Source organism: Pagrus pagrus (genome assembly GCF_965226575.1).
Source record: "Pagrus pagrus genome assembly, chromosome: 19".
In the NCBI taxonomy this organism is placed as follows: Eukaryota; Metazoa; Chordata; class Actinopteri; order Spariformes; family Sparidae; genus Pagrus; species Pagrus pagrus.
In genome coordinates this window covers 3855208-3871481 of record NC_140203.1, presented here as the reverse complement: position 1 = coordinate 3871481, position 16274 = coordinate 3855208, and the positions used below count along the sequence as shown (strand labels likewise).

Genomic DNA, 16274 nt, shown 5'->3' with positions numbered 1-16274 from the left:
CTGTCAGATTCAGCAGTTTACATCATGTTAAAGGGGCTCTATGTAACAATGTATACCAAATTATATGTATTAATCCTTTTTTTATTGGTTATATGTGAAGAGATTGTAACGGGAGGTGAAAACCTTCCCGTCTCTCTGGGTTGCCTCTACAAGCCGGTGGACGATTTGTTGCAGTTGTTTAAAGCTGCTGGATTGTGGATTTCTCTGTGAAAGACTCAGGTCTGATTTTCCAGGACAGTCCAAAGGATGTGACTTTGTGTGTCTCTCCGTCCTGCTAACAGAGAGCGACAGCAGCTAACGTTAGTTTAGAGTCTGCTAACATAAACATAAACGACCGGCTTCTACGACAAAAGTTCCACAGAGCGCCTTTAAAGTCACTACGAGGAGCTTTTAGGTGTTTGTGAAAGTCTCCTGAGCAAACGAGAGCATCAGCGAACATATTTACAACAGCAGGCGCTGGTGTCGTAACGCTTTCGTCAAAAGGTGCCGCTAGAAGTTCCTCGTTGTCACTTTAAAGGTCCACTTTGTAAGAAAAGTTGATTCTTGATGGCAGCTTACTCAAACTAAAGTATTCAGTATTTGACGCGTTGGGAACAAAATGAAAATTCAGTCATTACATCCTCAACCTCACGTAGACGGAAGGTCAGGTGAAGTTTCGTAATCCACAAAACATTTCTGGAGATTTACATCGAAACAGCGTTGGAGCATTCTCCTAAACAGCTGAAGTAGATGGGGACTCTCCGGAAACCCCCGAGGTCCCACACCGATTTGACAAGACTTTATTTACACCCAGTCACTGCAGTCAGACGGGGTGCATGCAAACGCTTTTAGCTCAGCAGCTACAGTGAAGATTTCATCTTAGAAAAGGGTGTAACGCATAACTTCTTTCAAATCAATTCAGGATCTCAGGGCTTCAGGAGACTTGGATTACACCGGACAAGCTGTAAAGAGCCATTTCATGTTTTTTCAACTGTCTTTTACATTTTGAAACAAGTCCCCAGCTACTTCAGTTGTTTAGGAGAACACTGCAACACTGTTTAACTGTGAAGCTCCAGAAATGTAAAAACATAAAAACGGCGTGTTTACAATCAAATTTGATCAAAAACGCTTAAAAAGTTCGGGGACTTCACCCCAAAATAAGGTTTTTCTCCACAGATTATACTTCCACTACGGTTTCACGACACCAGCTTCTTTAACGGTTCAATCCAGAGTGAAATAACGTGACGCCGTCAGCTCATCCCACCAGAGCTCTTGAACAAATAATAACTTCACCTTTCTTCCTCCTCCACGCCTAAAAGATGTCCGTCTACAGCCGCAACAAAAACTGTTGTGATTATGGCTGATATGTTTCTGGTTCAGCTGTGATACATAAGACGATTGGCTTTTTTTTGCAAATGTGGTTCGTCTCTCTCATAAGGTCTCAGACTCCACAAGCGTAAGTGGATAATGACTGAATTTCCATTTCTGGCTGAAACGTTTCCTTCAACGACTGTATCAAAGAAGAGGAGATGGGCACATTCTGCAGAGATGACACTGAGCGGAATGGGACGTGTCCCAGAGGAAGCCCTTCCTATGTTTACATGGGTGAATCCAGTCTTGAGTGTAATGAGGAACAGTTCCTGGGTGTTGGGCTGGTCTCCGTCTGATGAACCACATGCTGCGGGGAGCGTTTCACAACATATTCACCCGAGGATTAATTACACTCCAATTATCACATTCCCCCTTCATCCATCCATCTCTGCTTATCTCTGTTTTACTGCCTCGCCGTCACCTGATATATGACACGAGATTCACACCACACCTGCCTTTTTATTTTCTGTCTCTCCACACGTCTGTTGTTTCAGGCTCATTACAGTACCAGAGGATTAACGGCTGAAAGGGCACGGAGCCAGATGTCAAACAGTTTATGCTCACAGCTTCTCGGGGCTGTTGAGGACGCCACCAAACGATTTTACACTACAAAGGAAATCCAAATTCTTATTAGCGGTAATCTTCTCTGTCAGCATTGTGAAATGGACTCATCAGCTGTGGGTGAAGAAGTATTCAGATCTGTCCTCCACCACAGTATGATTGTCATGTTTTCTCTCAGTTGGTGTCAACAGATTGACGACAGGTTTCCTTAGAATAACTTAAATAATCTGCTTGACGATGAAAAATAAGATTTATTCATCCGAGCTGCCGTGAATCTGCAGGACTCAGGTTTCTGGGCTGTGAAGCCAAACGAGCCTCCTTCATTACTCCCGCTCACTCTGCAGAAACTGCGACGTTAACTGCGCCGCTGCTGCGGCCAGTGAGCTTTACAGCAAAAGGTTAAAGTAATAAAGAGTTGAAAAGGTCGGCAATCAGGCCGTCGGCTGTAACGGCTGAGCGAGAGGTTGGTCACAGAGAGTAAATCTTGTTGTGAACTTAATGAGTTTGGGTCGGAATAGACTGCTGGCATGTGATGGAGGCAGACCTGTGAGTGCAAAGGCAGAAAAAACAAATCAGGGATTTCTGTGATGGCCAAAAGTATGTGGACATGCACATATAATGTATGTGATAGCTGATTACTTTCTCCACTCCTCTGGTCTGAGGCTCATCACCAGATGTTGGAGACAGCAGAGATTAACTAAGAGCAATAAAAAGGACCGTAAAAATGATCCATCTAGATTGTTTTGGTGTGAGTTGCCAAGTTTTGCCGTCACTCCAATATAAGGGGGAGGTAAAACAAAAGACAAAAAAATATTCACTGTAAAAAGCTCAACAGCAATAGTTGAGTTGAATTAGGGACAACAAACAGGGTCGTCGTGGAGGTGAGACGAAATGCTTGACATCAAAAAACTGGACGTGAAAAGAAGCTGGAGGTCCTTATGACTCGTAAGCAGACTAGACTCCTCACTCAGCCATTTCCTGGTTACAGTATGTTGTGAGCAGCTGCAGGAGGAAGCGTGCATCCTCTCATTGAATAGACGCTAGCTACCTAAGCTAGCTAGCATTACAGCTCAGCCAAAAAGTTAGCCATTAATGTTTACATCCCGCGCTGTCAAGAGCAAGCCCCCAGAACGAGTGCCAGGCTTCGAAGCTAACTTTCGTAGTGGCCAATTAAAACGTCACATGAAAAAGACTTTTCACCGTAGGTTAACATTGTGAAAGAAGTGTTACAACCCCCGCAAAATGACTTGTTTTACTGTCATAATTTGAGCGACTCATTCTGCGCGGTGCTACATTTGGCAGATGTAGTTCGGTAGAAAGAAATTATCCACGAGTTCTGCGGATTATCTTGAGTAAGCGGGTCATGATTCCTGGAAAGAGACTTTGCTGTTGAGCTTCAAATGTGTGTTTTTTGTGCTTTGAGCATCACTAGCCCAGTGCCATCTAGTTCCATCATATTGGAGAGAAGGCATCTCTACGGCCGATATCTCCAAAACTTGACAATGACCGATGATGTAAACATTTTAGGCATCTTCCTCGGCTGAGCTGTACCGTTAGCTTGCTTAATTAGCTTCCGTCTCGTCCATGAGTAGATGCATGCTTCCTTCTGCGGCGTAGAAAGAAAGTAGTTCCTGCTTTATCAAAACCACTCGTCCTGTTCAATATGTGCTTTTTAAACTGACTTTACGCTGGTTGGTATGGATGTGAACTACATGTTTCTCATCAGTGCAACAAAGGACTTTTAGGGAACAACACCTCAGGTAGTAGACATCTTTGTAAACCGAGAGCTGTAACTTTAAGTGTCCACACAGCCGTGTGCACAGCGTGTGGACAGGGGGTCTTTGTACTCGTTCTGGGTGGAGTTCAGGGGAATTTGGTTTAATGACATGAACGCACACATGCCAAACACTGAGACTTTAACATGCTGCAGCCCCTCCCCAACAACTTCAATGACTCGTAGTGAGCACTATTCACAATTCATGGTGTGGCAGAGCTCTAAGGAAACACTGTTTTTGTATTTTTTATTGTTTACACCTTGTACTTCTCTACTTTCTTTTTATTATATATTTACGAATGAGAGAAATAACCTCACTTATAGCCCGATGGCACCTCAGGGGTGTAAATATCATCTTTTCAAATCAATCTGAACCCCTCTCATATATGCACTGTAACCCTGAGGAGCTGCATGTGTGAACACAAATGTTGGCATGATTTGCCCCAGACTTTACTCTGCCAGCTCCCTTCACCTAAGTCTGGGTGAGCAACATGTGTGAATAGAGGAGTGAGTGGGCATGTCGCCAACGTGTAATCCCCCACGTTAGCGCTGCTTTAATCGGCTGTAACACACACTCACACGTACACTGGGACACACGAAAATGGCTGCTCATCGTCAAAGCTCTTCTGAACATCTGGCCAGGATATTTCCTCACTTTTTTCTCTTTCGTTTGCTGGACACAGACAATCTCCTGTTGTGTGCTGCATGTGTGAACAAGCAAATGTGGGCGATATCCTGATCTGACTCTCTGGATATTGTTCGGAGTTCAGATGTGAAAGGGCTGTAAAAGGTGAACTCACTTCTGGTGCATCTCGCAGCTGAAACTACAGGAGCCTAGACGTCTTTGAAACAACGTCAGCACTGTTGTTTCTTCACACTCTGCAGATGATGTTACTTCACTCGGGCCACATTTTACAAATTGTGCCTTTAAAAGAAAGAAATCCAGGCTTGTGTCAAATCATCAACAATCAGAGCAGGCTCACTTATTTATCACACATACCCAGAACAGACCTGACGCAGGGTCCTGGTCTGGAACTTCAATAAACCTCCTCTAAGTGGAGTCGAGTGTCTGAAAAGACTGAATCAAACTCTGTCAGAGTCCAAACAGAAGCTGCTTTCTGAGACCAGACCTGGCCCCCTCCTCCACCCTGCCCCCCTCAGACTGCAACACACATGCACTCTGGGCGGCAAGCTCACATGTGGCTTCCTCAAAAAGCTGCCTCTGTGCAGCCTGCTGATTCTGGATAAGGTAAATACTCGCTCCGGTCATTATGCCCCCCCCTCCTCCTGTTCACCTCAGCAACAAGGACTGAGTTCAAGGTTACTCTGAGGAGAGAGAGGCAGCCGTGAAACACAACCTCTGTCAGACAGCTGGAGTTCAAACACAGGACAGCAAGCAGAGAGTCTGACCTCACATATACTTTTACTGTCCAGGCGCTCATGTTTAACCAGCTTCTCTGGTTGATGGACAAAAGTACATGATTTTAAAGAGTCTTGAAGGGGCAATTTGTAAAGTATGGCTATAATTTTAGTTTAAAACGTTCATAAAATCAAGATAATTATCAACAGAGGGTGAACTGACCCTTTCAAGCGTGACAGGTCATTTTATCTCGTCTTGTGGGTTATAAAGAAGAAGAAAAAAAGATATTAGTGTGAAGCAGTCACACCCAGCTCTTTTTCAGCGGTAAGCTCTCGTACACTCGAGGGAGATCGTCGTCCTCATTTGGGTGTGACTCGATATTGCAAAGAGGTTTTTTTTGGTAGCTGACGATGGAGAGCAGCAGGGACGAGGACAACGTTCTCAGCTACATGCTAGGCCGTCAGGTCTAAGTTGTCAAAAGCATTGATCTCTCACAGAGGAAGTGTGGGGGGAGAAAACGAGTCACGGCGGAGGATGACAGAGTCGAGTCTTTCCTGTGATGAGATACAACTTTTCTCTCAGCCTCTATCTGCGCTCGCACATGTGAAACAGGAGACTCGCTCTGAGATAAGCAGAGACCCAGCGGCACCTACTTTACAGAGGGCTGTCACTGCCGCTGAGAACGCTCTGTGGGAAATACATGATAGCGCTGAAAAGGCTGTCATGGGTCAAACAAGGGAAGAAAGCCTTTGAAGAGACATGATTTATGTGGACAGGGTGGGTGAGCAAATGTTTTTCAGAAGTGTCTTCTGTCATCTACTGAGGACTTATCGATAGGAAAGACAGAGGACGCCAATAAACACTGGACTCAAGTCAAAATTCAAAAGTTAAATTATGACAAAGAAACACTCGTTCATTGATGATGTGAAGAATCAGACGTTGGCACGTCAAACAACAGGAAACAAGCTACCAAACAGATCAAGAATATTTGCCATAAATTTCTACCCTGAGGATATTTAAACAACAAGAAATCCAGAAATCTACTATCAATAAGGCTGCAACCAGAGACACGCAGTATTTCAATTAAATGCATTTACGTATTTAATGAATTTTGAGCGTTTTGGTATTCGTTGAAATCAGATGTCATTCCAAACAAAATGCTTTGAGAGCTTGTATTGGTGTATTATTACGGAGCCCCTGAAGTCCTTAAACATGATATGCTTTATCATGTGCTCACAAGTCATATACTGAGGAAGGAAGTCAGCTACGAGATGAAACATTACGTGACTAAAACTTCAAAATATCAGATATATTTTTTTTTTCTTTGCTATGTTATATTTGCATCAGTAAAGGCCATTATTGTGTTTGTTTTGTGGTGATTGGATGTGATTGAATTGTGGCCTCCCACAGCCTCCCTATTATCTTCTGTGGCTAAATATGAGTACAAGTTAAAAAAAAATTAAGTGTTCAGAAGACTCAAATCTTCAGGATGTAAATTTCACATTTGCACAAATTTCATGGCAATCCATCGAAAAGTTGTCAAGACATTTCACTTTAACCTTTAAACCTAAGGTCAGGGGATCACCAAAGTCTGTCGGATGAAAAAAATGTTCAAGTCCATTCATTATTCATTAAACAGTAAACAGCCTCAGTGTCAGCAGACCCGCAGTAAACAAGCAAACAAAATGACTTCCTCTCTAACCGGACAAAGATGAACATTCAAAAACTGAAGAACTTCTGAGACATGAAACTGAAAGATGGGACAAACATGCAGGCTGCCAGTGAGGAGGCAATGGATGAGGATGAGTCCTGTCCAGTGGCGGATTTAAGAAATGTGGGCCCCAAGGCAAAGGCAGGCATGGGGCCCTCTGAAATGAGAAGACAACACACAAAACAACAGGTCAATTATACAGATAGATACATTTTAACAGAATACACATGTATTATTTGTTTTACCTTTTGTCCCTCTCTTCCTGTCCCTTTTTCACGTTGTCTCTCTCCCTCATTCTGAAAACAAACACACAAAACACAGTATAAGGCTCTTACCCAGTGGTGAAGTGTAAGTATATTTACTCAAGTGCTGACGTAGACATTTTAGGATTTCATGCAACTTCAGTTTTGTCTGCTCCGCTGTATTTCAGAGGCAAAAACTGCACTTTCTACTCCACTACATTTACGTTGCTGGTTACATATTTCAAACCCTTCCTGCCCAGTGAAAACCATGTACCCTCAAAATGATGATTTAATGCTAATATTTGTGATAAACTGAAAGAGTCTTCCTTTGTGGGGCGACTTCTTCAGCCAAAACTCTTTAAAAAATCGTCTTGGGCCAGCTGGAAAATACATCATGACAAGACTTCAGTGAAGTTAGTTTTAAGTTGGATATTCGACATTCGCAGCCACTCCAACATTTCAAGTGCACCCGTATTGCAGACTTTACAGTTAACACACGGCGAAGACGGCTACAGCGTGTACCGACTTCCTGTTTTCAAAATAAAAATGTGGGATATTTAAAGCAGAGATACTGTGTTTAAAGCTATTGAGAAGCTATTGAGCTAAGATGCTAATATTTACATATAGCCTAAAAATGTATAAAAAATTATGAACAGATGTAAAATGTAAAAACAAGAGGCGTATCTCATGCAGCCAGTGTAGTTACATGATCCCACACTGATTTTGAGTCAATTCATCACATGACCTGGAAGCTATTGAGCTAAAATGCTAATATTTGCTAAAAATGCTAATATTTGCTAATAAAAATTGATAAAAAATATTTCGAGATGTAAAACATGAAAACAAGAGGCGTATCTCATTCAGCCAGTGTAATTACATGATCCCACACTGATTTTGAGTCAATTGATCACATGACCTGGAAGCTATTGAGCTAAAATGCTAATATTTACATATAAAAAATAATACAAATTAATAGAAATTAATAAAAAATATTTAGATATATAAAACGTAAAAACAAGAGGCGTATCTCATGCAGCCAGTGTAGTTATATGATCCCACACTGATTTTGAGTCAATTGATCACATGACCTGGAAGCTATTGAGCTAAAATGCTAATATTTACATACAAAAAATAATAGAAATTAATAAAAAATATTTAGAGATATAAAACGTAAAAACAAGAGGCGTATCTCATGCAGCCAGTGTAGTTACATTATCCCACACTGATTTTGAGTCAATTCATCACACGACCTGGAAGCTATTGAGCTAAAATGCTAATATTTACACGTAAAAATTAATAAAAATTAATACAAAATATTTAGAGATGTAAAACGTAAAAACAAGAGGTGTATCTCATGCAGCCAGTGTAGTTACATGATCCCACACTGATTTGGAGTCAATTGATCACATGACCTTGAAGCTATTGAGCTAAAATGTTAATATTTGCTAAAAAAGCTAATATTTGCTATTAAAAATTAATAAAAAATATTTCGAGATGTAAAACGTGAAAACAAGAGGTGTATCTCATGCAGCCAGTGTAGTTACATGATCCCAATATGATTTTGAGTCAATTGATCACATGACCTGGAAGCTATTGAGCTAAAATGCTAATATTTACATACAAAAATTAATAAAAAATAATAGAAATTAATAAAAAATATTTACAGATGTAATCCGTAAAAGCAAGAGGCGTATCTCATGCAGCCAGTGTAGGTACATGATCCCACACTGATTTTGAGTCAATTGATGACATGACCTGGAAGCTATTGAGCTAAAATGCTAATATTTGCTAAAAATGCTAATATTTGCTAATAAAAATTATTAAAAAATATTTCGAGATGTAAAGCGTGAAAACAAGAGGCGTATCTCATGCAGCCAGTGTAGTTACATGATCCCAATATGATTTTGAGTCAATTGATCACATGACCTGGAAGCTATTGAGCTAAAATGCTAATATTTACATATAAAAATGAGTAAAAATTATGAACAGATGTAAAATGTAAAAACAAGAGGTGTATCTCATGCAGCCAGTGTAGTTACATGATCCCACACTGATTTTGAGTCAATTCATCACATGACCTGGAAGCTATTGAAGCTATTAGCCTTTACCTGAGGCTTCCAGGATGTGAAGAGCCAGATCTCTCCTCTCCTCCATTTCTTTTTTTAGATGTGCTGAAGTTCATGTCAGGGATGGCTGGGAAAGCCTTTATCAGGGCTTTTGCCATCTAAACAAGATCAAATGCAGGTACTTACAACAATAATGGGGGGCGTATAATAAACTACATACACTCATGATCGCTATTAAATTTTTTTTATCTCTAGTCACACTATAATTTGTACATTTGCCGATATTGGTTCACATCAATTCATCTTTCCCAAGAAAAATTCCTACCTCACATATCATGAAAACAAATTGTTTTGGGCTTACCTTTACAACAATGACACCACAGCTGCTTCATCTTGTTGGAGTGAATGGGACATAACGCCCCCTTTCCACTTAAAATCCACCCATTCGTCTTTCCATGACATGTGCGCCTCATCATGAAGTACTCCCTGAATAAAGTTTATATTCATCACTCTCTTTAAATTCAGGTCCCTCGTGTCCAGAGATTATCACACACATTTGCAACAACCCAATGAATAACCAATGTTTTCATTAATTACAAATACTCATTCATCATCACCATTTTCAGATCAACCCCCAAGATGGAGACACACTGTTCAATTTTAGGAACCGTTTTCAAATCTAAATGAAATTAAAATTAACTTGTTATGGATACAGTGCAACTTCCATGCAGGTTTCCTCTCTGTTGAATCTTACTACAAAACATGTATTCAGGGACATGCATCAATTGATAACATTTTGAACTGACATTGCTGCAGATGTAAGAATTGACCGTGGGTCATTTTTATAATCTATTTTACAAGTGAAGTCCCAGCAGCTAAGTCGTAGCTTTAAGGTCTGAACATTGAATGCAATTGTATAAATCACTGGCTTTACATCTTTTATCAAGATTTTGACCCATATCATTTTAGAAATGTCATATTTTACCTTTTAGAATTATCTATCCCAGCTATTGATCATTAAAAGAGCCTTGGCCATAACATAATTAATGTGCGCAAATAAGTAATAACTGTATTAACCATAAGTGTATGAGGATTTTTATGGGCCGCTCAGGAACTTGGGGCCCTAGGCAACCGCCTAGTTTTGCCTAATGGTAAGTCCGCACCTGGTCCTGTCTTTATCTCTCTGCATGTCGACCGGGCATCGCCCTGTGTGGGTGTCAAGAGCTGGCTCAGGAGGTCGATCTGCCCCATTGAACTGTCATTTAGTGTCCTCATGGTGATGGCAATACTCAGCAAAATCCAGCAGATGTCACCAACACCACAGTCTTGAATCTCTGCTCTAGTCTGATGTTTACTTCATACACTCTACCAGCTTTGAACATTGGTATTTAGCATGATTAATGATTAAACTAAATGAGAATTAAATGAGTTCAACCACCTGAACTTTGGGTGCAGCAGTGCTGTGACTCTACTGAACCCAGCAGCAAGCACAGGTCAAACTACAATGGTCTGAAAGGCTTAATTACAAGTAACTCAGAACTGTAATTAAGTACAGTACTTGAGTAAATGTTTGAGGGTACAAAGTTCAGATTCACAGAGCTGCTCCTCGTCCAGGAATGAATCAAAGGTTGATTACCGACAGAGTGAGATCCTCTCTGTCCATTTACAGTATTTCCTTGTTCCCTCCCCTTCAGTTCTAAAGTCTGAAGACAAATCATGTTGCTTAGATCAGAGCTCAAACTAATTTCACATCCAAGGAAGTGATACTGAATCAGTCGTTGGCACTGAGAGGTGAAATGGCGCAGAAAGGAGTTCAGCTGGACCAGGAAACTATCTCTTGTTCGATCTGTCTGGATCTACTGAAGGATCCGGTGACTGTTCCCTGTGGACACAGCTACTGCATGAACTGTATTAAAGATCACTGGGATGAAGAAGACGAGAAGAAAATCCACAGCTGCCCTGAAGTGGATGTTTTACTGTCTCAATCAGAGCCCAAGACCAGAGCTGGATTCTTAAAATATTCACGTGAAATCACACTGGATCCAAACACAGCAAACACATATCTGTTATTATCTGAGGGGAACAGAAAAGCAACAAGAATGGAAGATGAACAGTCTTATTCTAGTCACCCAGACAGATTCACTGTGTGGAAGCAGGTCCTGAGTAGAGAGAGTCTGACTGGACGAAGTTACTGGGAGGTGGAGTGGAGAGGGGAAGGAGTTGACGTAGCAGTCGCATACAAGAATATCAGCAGAGTAGGGATGTCAGATGAAAGTTCATTTGGATTAAATGACAAATCCTGGTCATTATTTTGGGACAATAACAGTTATGACTTTTGGTACAACAATATCAAAACTCCCGTCTCAGGTCCTGAGTCCTCCAGAGTTGGAGTGTACCTGGATCACAGTGCAGGTATTCTGTCCTTCTACAGCGTCTCTGAAACCATGACTCTCCTCCACAGAGTCCAGACCACATTCACTCAGCCTCTCTATGCTGGACTTTGGCTTGATCATGAAACCACTGCTGAGTTGTGTAAACTCAAATAGACAGAAGTCATTTCAGGGACAGTGGGTTAAACTCTGTGTTTCATTCAGACTTGTTGTGACTCGTGTTGTCCATGGTGTCTTGTTTTTTTTATTATATTTAATTGGCTACACAGAAATGCATCTTAAACAGTCATGATTAGAGCTCCTGACAGCTGTGATTGATTTATTGCACCATCACAGGTAAAGTTACTCCACCTTTTCCAGCACAGAAGTACTTTAGGAATTATTTTTATAATCATGATGACATTTGTATGAATTCAGCTCAGTCAGAATCAAAATCACGTCTGAAAGCAACATGTTCAGTCTCATTTTAAGTCATCGAGACACAATCACTTATGGTCGGTGGAGATTAATGTTGTTCCTGACTCAACCAGTGAGTGACTCAACTTTTACAACAAATAGAAAATGTGCAGCCTCGATCAGCTCCAGTCAAAAAGTCATGAAATGAATGTGTGATTCTTTACATTTGGTTACAAGTCGTATGTACAGGTATATGTTGTTTCACCAGAATTCAAGAAAAAACAAAATCTAACATTCCCAAATCCTTTTAACAACCTGACAACTGATAATATTTGTAAAGTGGAATCTCTTCTCTCCCGTCTTTCCCATGTAACCTGAATGCAGCAACAGTGAAGTTTGTACATGTCTTCCTGTAGTGAACATCACAGCAGCTCAAAACTGATGCACAACACAAGAGGGCGCCTTCATCCTGCCGACCAGGGATGTAGTGGAGGTTAAAGCTCCTCAGCTCAGTTTGTCTGCATGTTTTACAGAAATAAACTGTTGGATAACTGTCTCAAAGAATGAATGGACTTAAAACTCCAGTGATTAATGTATGTGTCTTTCATGTTGTGTATTTGAATGAATATAATCAGTAAAAAGGTCGATTAAACTGAATAACAGGATGACTCGGTAATGTTGAAAACTGAGGAGCCGTCTCCAAACCCTCTGACTCTAAGAAGACTTTACCTCCTAACAGCTGAAGTGACCAGTGTTTAAAATGAGAAATGAGCTCTATTGTAAACAAGTGTTCAACACACGTCGTCTCTCTCCACCCCGCTCCTCTTCCTGGAGTGGATCGAAGCTTAATGACCCCTCCCTCTTCTCCCTGCTCTCAAACACAGCAAGCTCCACTCTGTGCAACTGTTTCCTCATTCACTCCCCTTCAGATCTACAGCTCGAGGATGGGTGTGACCAACATGCAGTGCAGTGCAGGAGCAGACAGGCACACATCACTGAAGCAACACATGCTGTTCAGATCAGAGCTCAAACTAGTTTCAGTTATCAGGAAGTGAAACTCAGACAGTCGTCGGCACTGAGAGGTGAAATGGCCGAGAAAGGAGTTCAGCTGGACCGGGAAACCTTCTCTTGTTCGATCTGTCTGGATCTACTGAAGGATCCGGTGGCTATTCCCTGTGGACACAGCTACTGCATGAACTGTATTAAAAGCTACTGGGATGGAGAAGATGAGAAGAAAATCCACAGCTGCCCTCAGTGCAGGAAGAGCTTCATACCGAGGCCTGCCCTGGTTAAAAACACCATGCTAGCAGTTTTAGTGGAGGAGCTGATGAAGACTGGACTCCAAGCTGCTCCTGCTGATCACTGCTACGCTGGACCTGAAGATGTGACCTGTGATTTCTGCACTGGGAGAAAACTGAAAGCCCTCAAGTCCTGTCTGGTCTGTCTGGTCTCTTACTGTGAGAAACACCTCCAGCCTCATTATGAATCACCTATGTTTGAACACCACAAGCTGGTGGAGCCCACCGAGAAGCTGAAGGAGAACATCTGCTCTCGTCATAATGAGGTGATGAAGATGTTCTGCCGTACTGATCAGCAGTGTATCTGTTATCTCTGCTCTGTGGATCAACATAAAGGCCACGACACAGCGACAGCTGCAGCAGAGAGGACTGAGAGGCAGAGAGAGCTCGAGGTGAGTCGACAAAACATCCAGCAGAGAATCCAGGACAGAGAGGAAGATGTGAAGGTGCTTCAACAGGAGGTGGAGGCCATCAATGGCTCTGCTGATAAAACAGTGGAGGACAGTGAGAAGATCTTCACCGAGCTGATCCGTCTCATGGAGAAAAGACGCTCTGATGTGAAGCAGCAGGTCAGATCCCAGCAGGAAACTGAAGTGAGTCGAGTCAAAGAGCTTCAGCAGAAGCTGGAGCAGGAGATCACTGAGCTGAAGAGGAAAGACGCTGAGCTGAAGAAGCTCTCACACACAGAGGATCACAACCAGTTTCTACACAACTACCCCTCACTGTCAGCACTCAGTGAGTCTACACACTCATCCAGCATCAATATCCGTCCTCTGAGCTACTTTGAGGATGTGACAGCAGCTGTGTCAGAGGTCAGAGATAAACTACAGGACGTTCTGAGGGAGATGTGGAGAAACATCTCACTGACAGTGACTGAAGTGGATGTCTTACTGTCTCAATCAGAGCCCAAGACCAGAGCTGGATTCTTAAAATATTCACGTGAAATCACACTGGATCCAAACACAGCAAGCACAGAGCTGTTATTATCTGAGGGGGACAGAAAAGTAACAATGGAAGATGAACAGTCTTATTCTAGTCACCCAGACAGATTCACTGACTGGGTTCAGGTCCTGAGTAGAGAGAGTCTGACTGGACGTTGTTACTGGGAGGTGGAGAGGAGAGGGAGAGGAGTTGAAGTAGCAGTCGCATACAAGAATATCAGCAGAGCAGGGAGGTCAGAGGAAAGTTTATTTGGACAGAATGACCAATCCTGGGCATTATATTGTAAGACTAACAGTTATGACTTTTGGTACAACAATATCAAAACTCCCGTCTCAGGTCCTGAGTCCTCCAGAGTTGGAGTGTACCTGGATCACAGTGCAGGTATTCTGTCCTTCTACAGCGTCTTTGAAACCATGACTCTCCTCCACAGAGTCCAGACCACATTCACTCAGCCTCTCTATGCTGGTTTTTGGCTTGATCAGGGAACCACTGCTGAGTTGTGTAAACTCAAATAGACAGAAGTCATTTCAGGGACAGTGGGTTAAACTCTGTGTTTGAATCCTTCAACTTATTTTGTCTCCATGTTTTTTGCTGAGAGCTGATTGTTGTGGCATTTCTTCACTGCACAGAGATCACCTGTCAATCAAACATTATGGGCGGGATTTTGACATCTTCTCATTTGTCTTTCTGTAAATGTTTGAGTTTCTTTAGGCGGCGCTCCTTCCTGTGTCTGTTCAGCCGTGGAGGCTCTCACTGCTCATGATGACTTTTGTTTAGCTCAACTGACATTTCTCTGCATGAAAGTGTAAACGTCTCTGTGCTCGAAATGTTTGTTGAATGTTTGTTTTGATGCGTTTGTATGTTGTTGTTTGAGAGAAAGCAGCAGAGCTTCCTTCATCGTAGATATTTAGTTGTCATCTTCTTGTACATTTGTAAAGAAATCTATAATCACATTTACATTTATTTGTTTGGCAGACCGAATGTTGTTGTTGTTGTTGTCCAAATCGACTTACAGATAAGGGACTATTAAACTGTAATCATCATGATCATAATCAATGAGATCATTCATTAGTTTCTTGTACATAGCTGAGATTCTGCTCAAACAAACTGACTGTGTGGATGAAGTGAATCTGTACATGAAATCACTGAACAAGAGTCATTTAAAAGACTTTACTGATGGGATGTGTGAACAAACTGAAGCTTTATCAAATGAATAAACAAACATGAACACAGTGTTTTCTACTTGTCTTCATTCCAGGGTATCATACAAAGCTGATGGAGAAAACAGCACCGTCACCTCACAGCGAGACGATCCTGGGTTGTAAAGTTTGAATCCAAATTTGATTCAAACTTGTTGTGACTCATGTTGTCCAGGGTGTCATCTGTCAGTCCATGAGTTGTTGTTTTTTTAATTATATTTAATTGGCAACAAACAAATGCATCTAAAACAGTCATGATTAGAGCTCCTGACAACTGTGATTGATTTATTGCACCATCACAGGTAAAGTTACTCCACCTTTTCCAGCACAACACCTGAGAGCTGATGTGAATAATATTTGTAAAGTGGAATCTCTTCTCTCCCATCTTTCCCATGTGACCTGAATGCAGCATCAGCGTTACAGGCTGTGACTCCTGTGAACAAACTGACACAGTGTGATATCACACACATGTAAATGTGTCTTTACTGATGTTGTGTGAAGCTGCCAAAGGCTCGGTGAAGTTTGTACATGTCTTCCTGCAGTGAACATCACAGCAGCTCAACAACTGATGCACAACACAAGAGGGCGCCTTCATCCTGCCGACCAGGGATGTAGTGGAGGTTAAAGCTCCTCAGCTCAGTTTGTCTGCATGTTTCAGACCGTGTTTTCATGCTGAGGAGAAACTTTCCAGTAATGTCACACATTATGGTCAATGGTGTCAAACTGCAGTGAGTCAAAAGAAATGATCTTTGAGGTTAAAACAAGTGGAAATGATTGTTTTTCCTGGTGGTAGTTTGGCTCCTGACACTCACTAACTGTGGCGTTCACTGTCTGCCCTCCTTCATTTTTAATAAAATCACCCGTTTGAAATATTTTCATGATGTTCTTGTGTATTTTCTACTAACTTTAGTTTGTTTTACCAGCTGCTGAAGTTCATGTTGACCACGGTGTGTTCGTGTTGTGTGTCAGAAGGTCGTTCTCATAT

General features: G+C 41.7%; 1 protein-coding gene and 1 long non-coding RNA gene across 2 annotated transcripts in view; one reads left to right on the top strand and one right to left on the bottom strand.

Annotated features, from left to right (window-relative positions):
* Positions 1 to 5918: 5918 nt before the first annotated feature.
* LOC311275423 overlaps positions 5919 to 16274 on the bottom strand; it is an 81378-nt gene continuing 71022 nt past the window's right edge. Inside the window, exons 2-3 of the long non-coding RNA XR_014624869.1 lie at positions 7002 to 7052; positions 5919 to 6913 (exon numbers count right to left, since the gene is read on the bottom strand). This is a non-coding gene — a long non-coding RNA (uncharacterized lncRNA). The remainder of the gene's footprint in view (positions 6914 to 7001; positions 7053 to 16274) is intronic.
* Positions 12789 to 15322, top strand: LOC311275124 (tripartite motif-containing protein 16-like). Its single transcript, XM_084383394.1, has one exon. The coding sequence runs from the start codon at positions 12938 to 12940 to the stop codon at positions 14603 to 14605; it is 1668 nt and encodes a 555-aa protein (XP_084239520.1). The 5' UTR covers positions 12789 to 12937; the 3' UTR covers positions 14606 to 15322.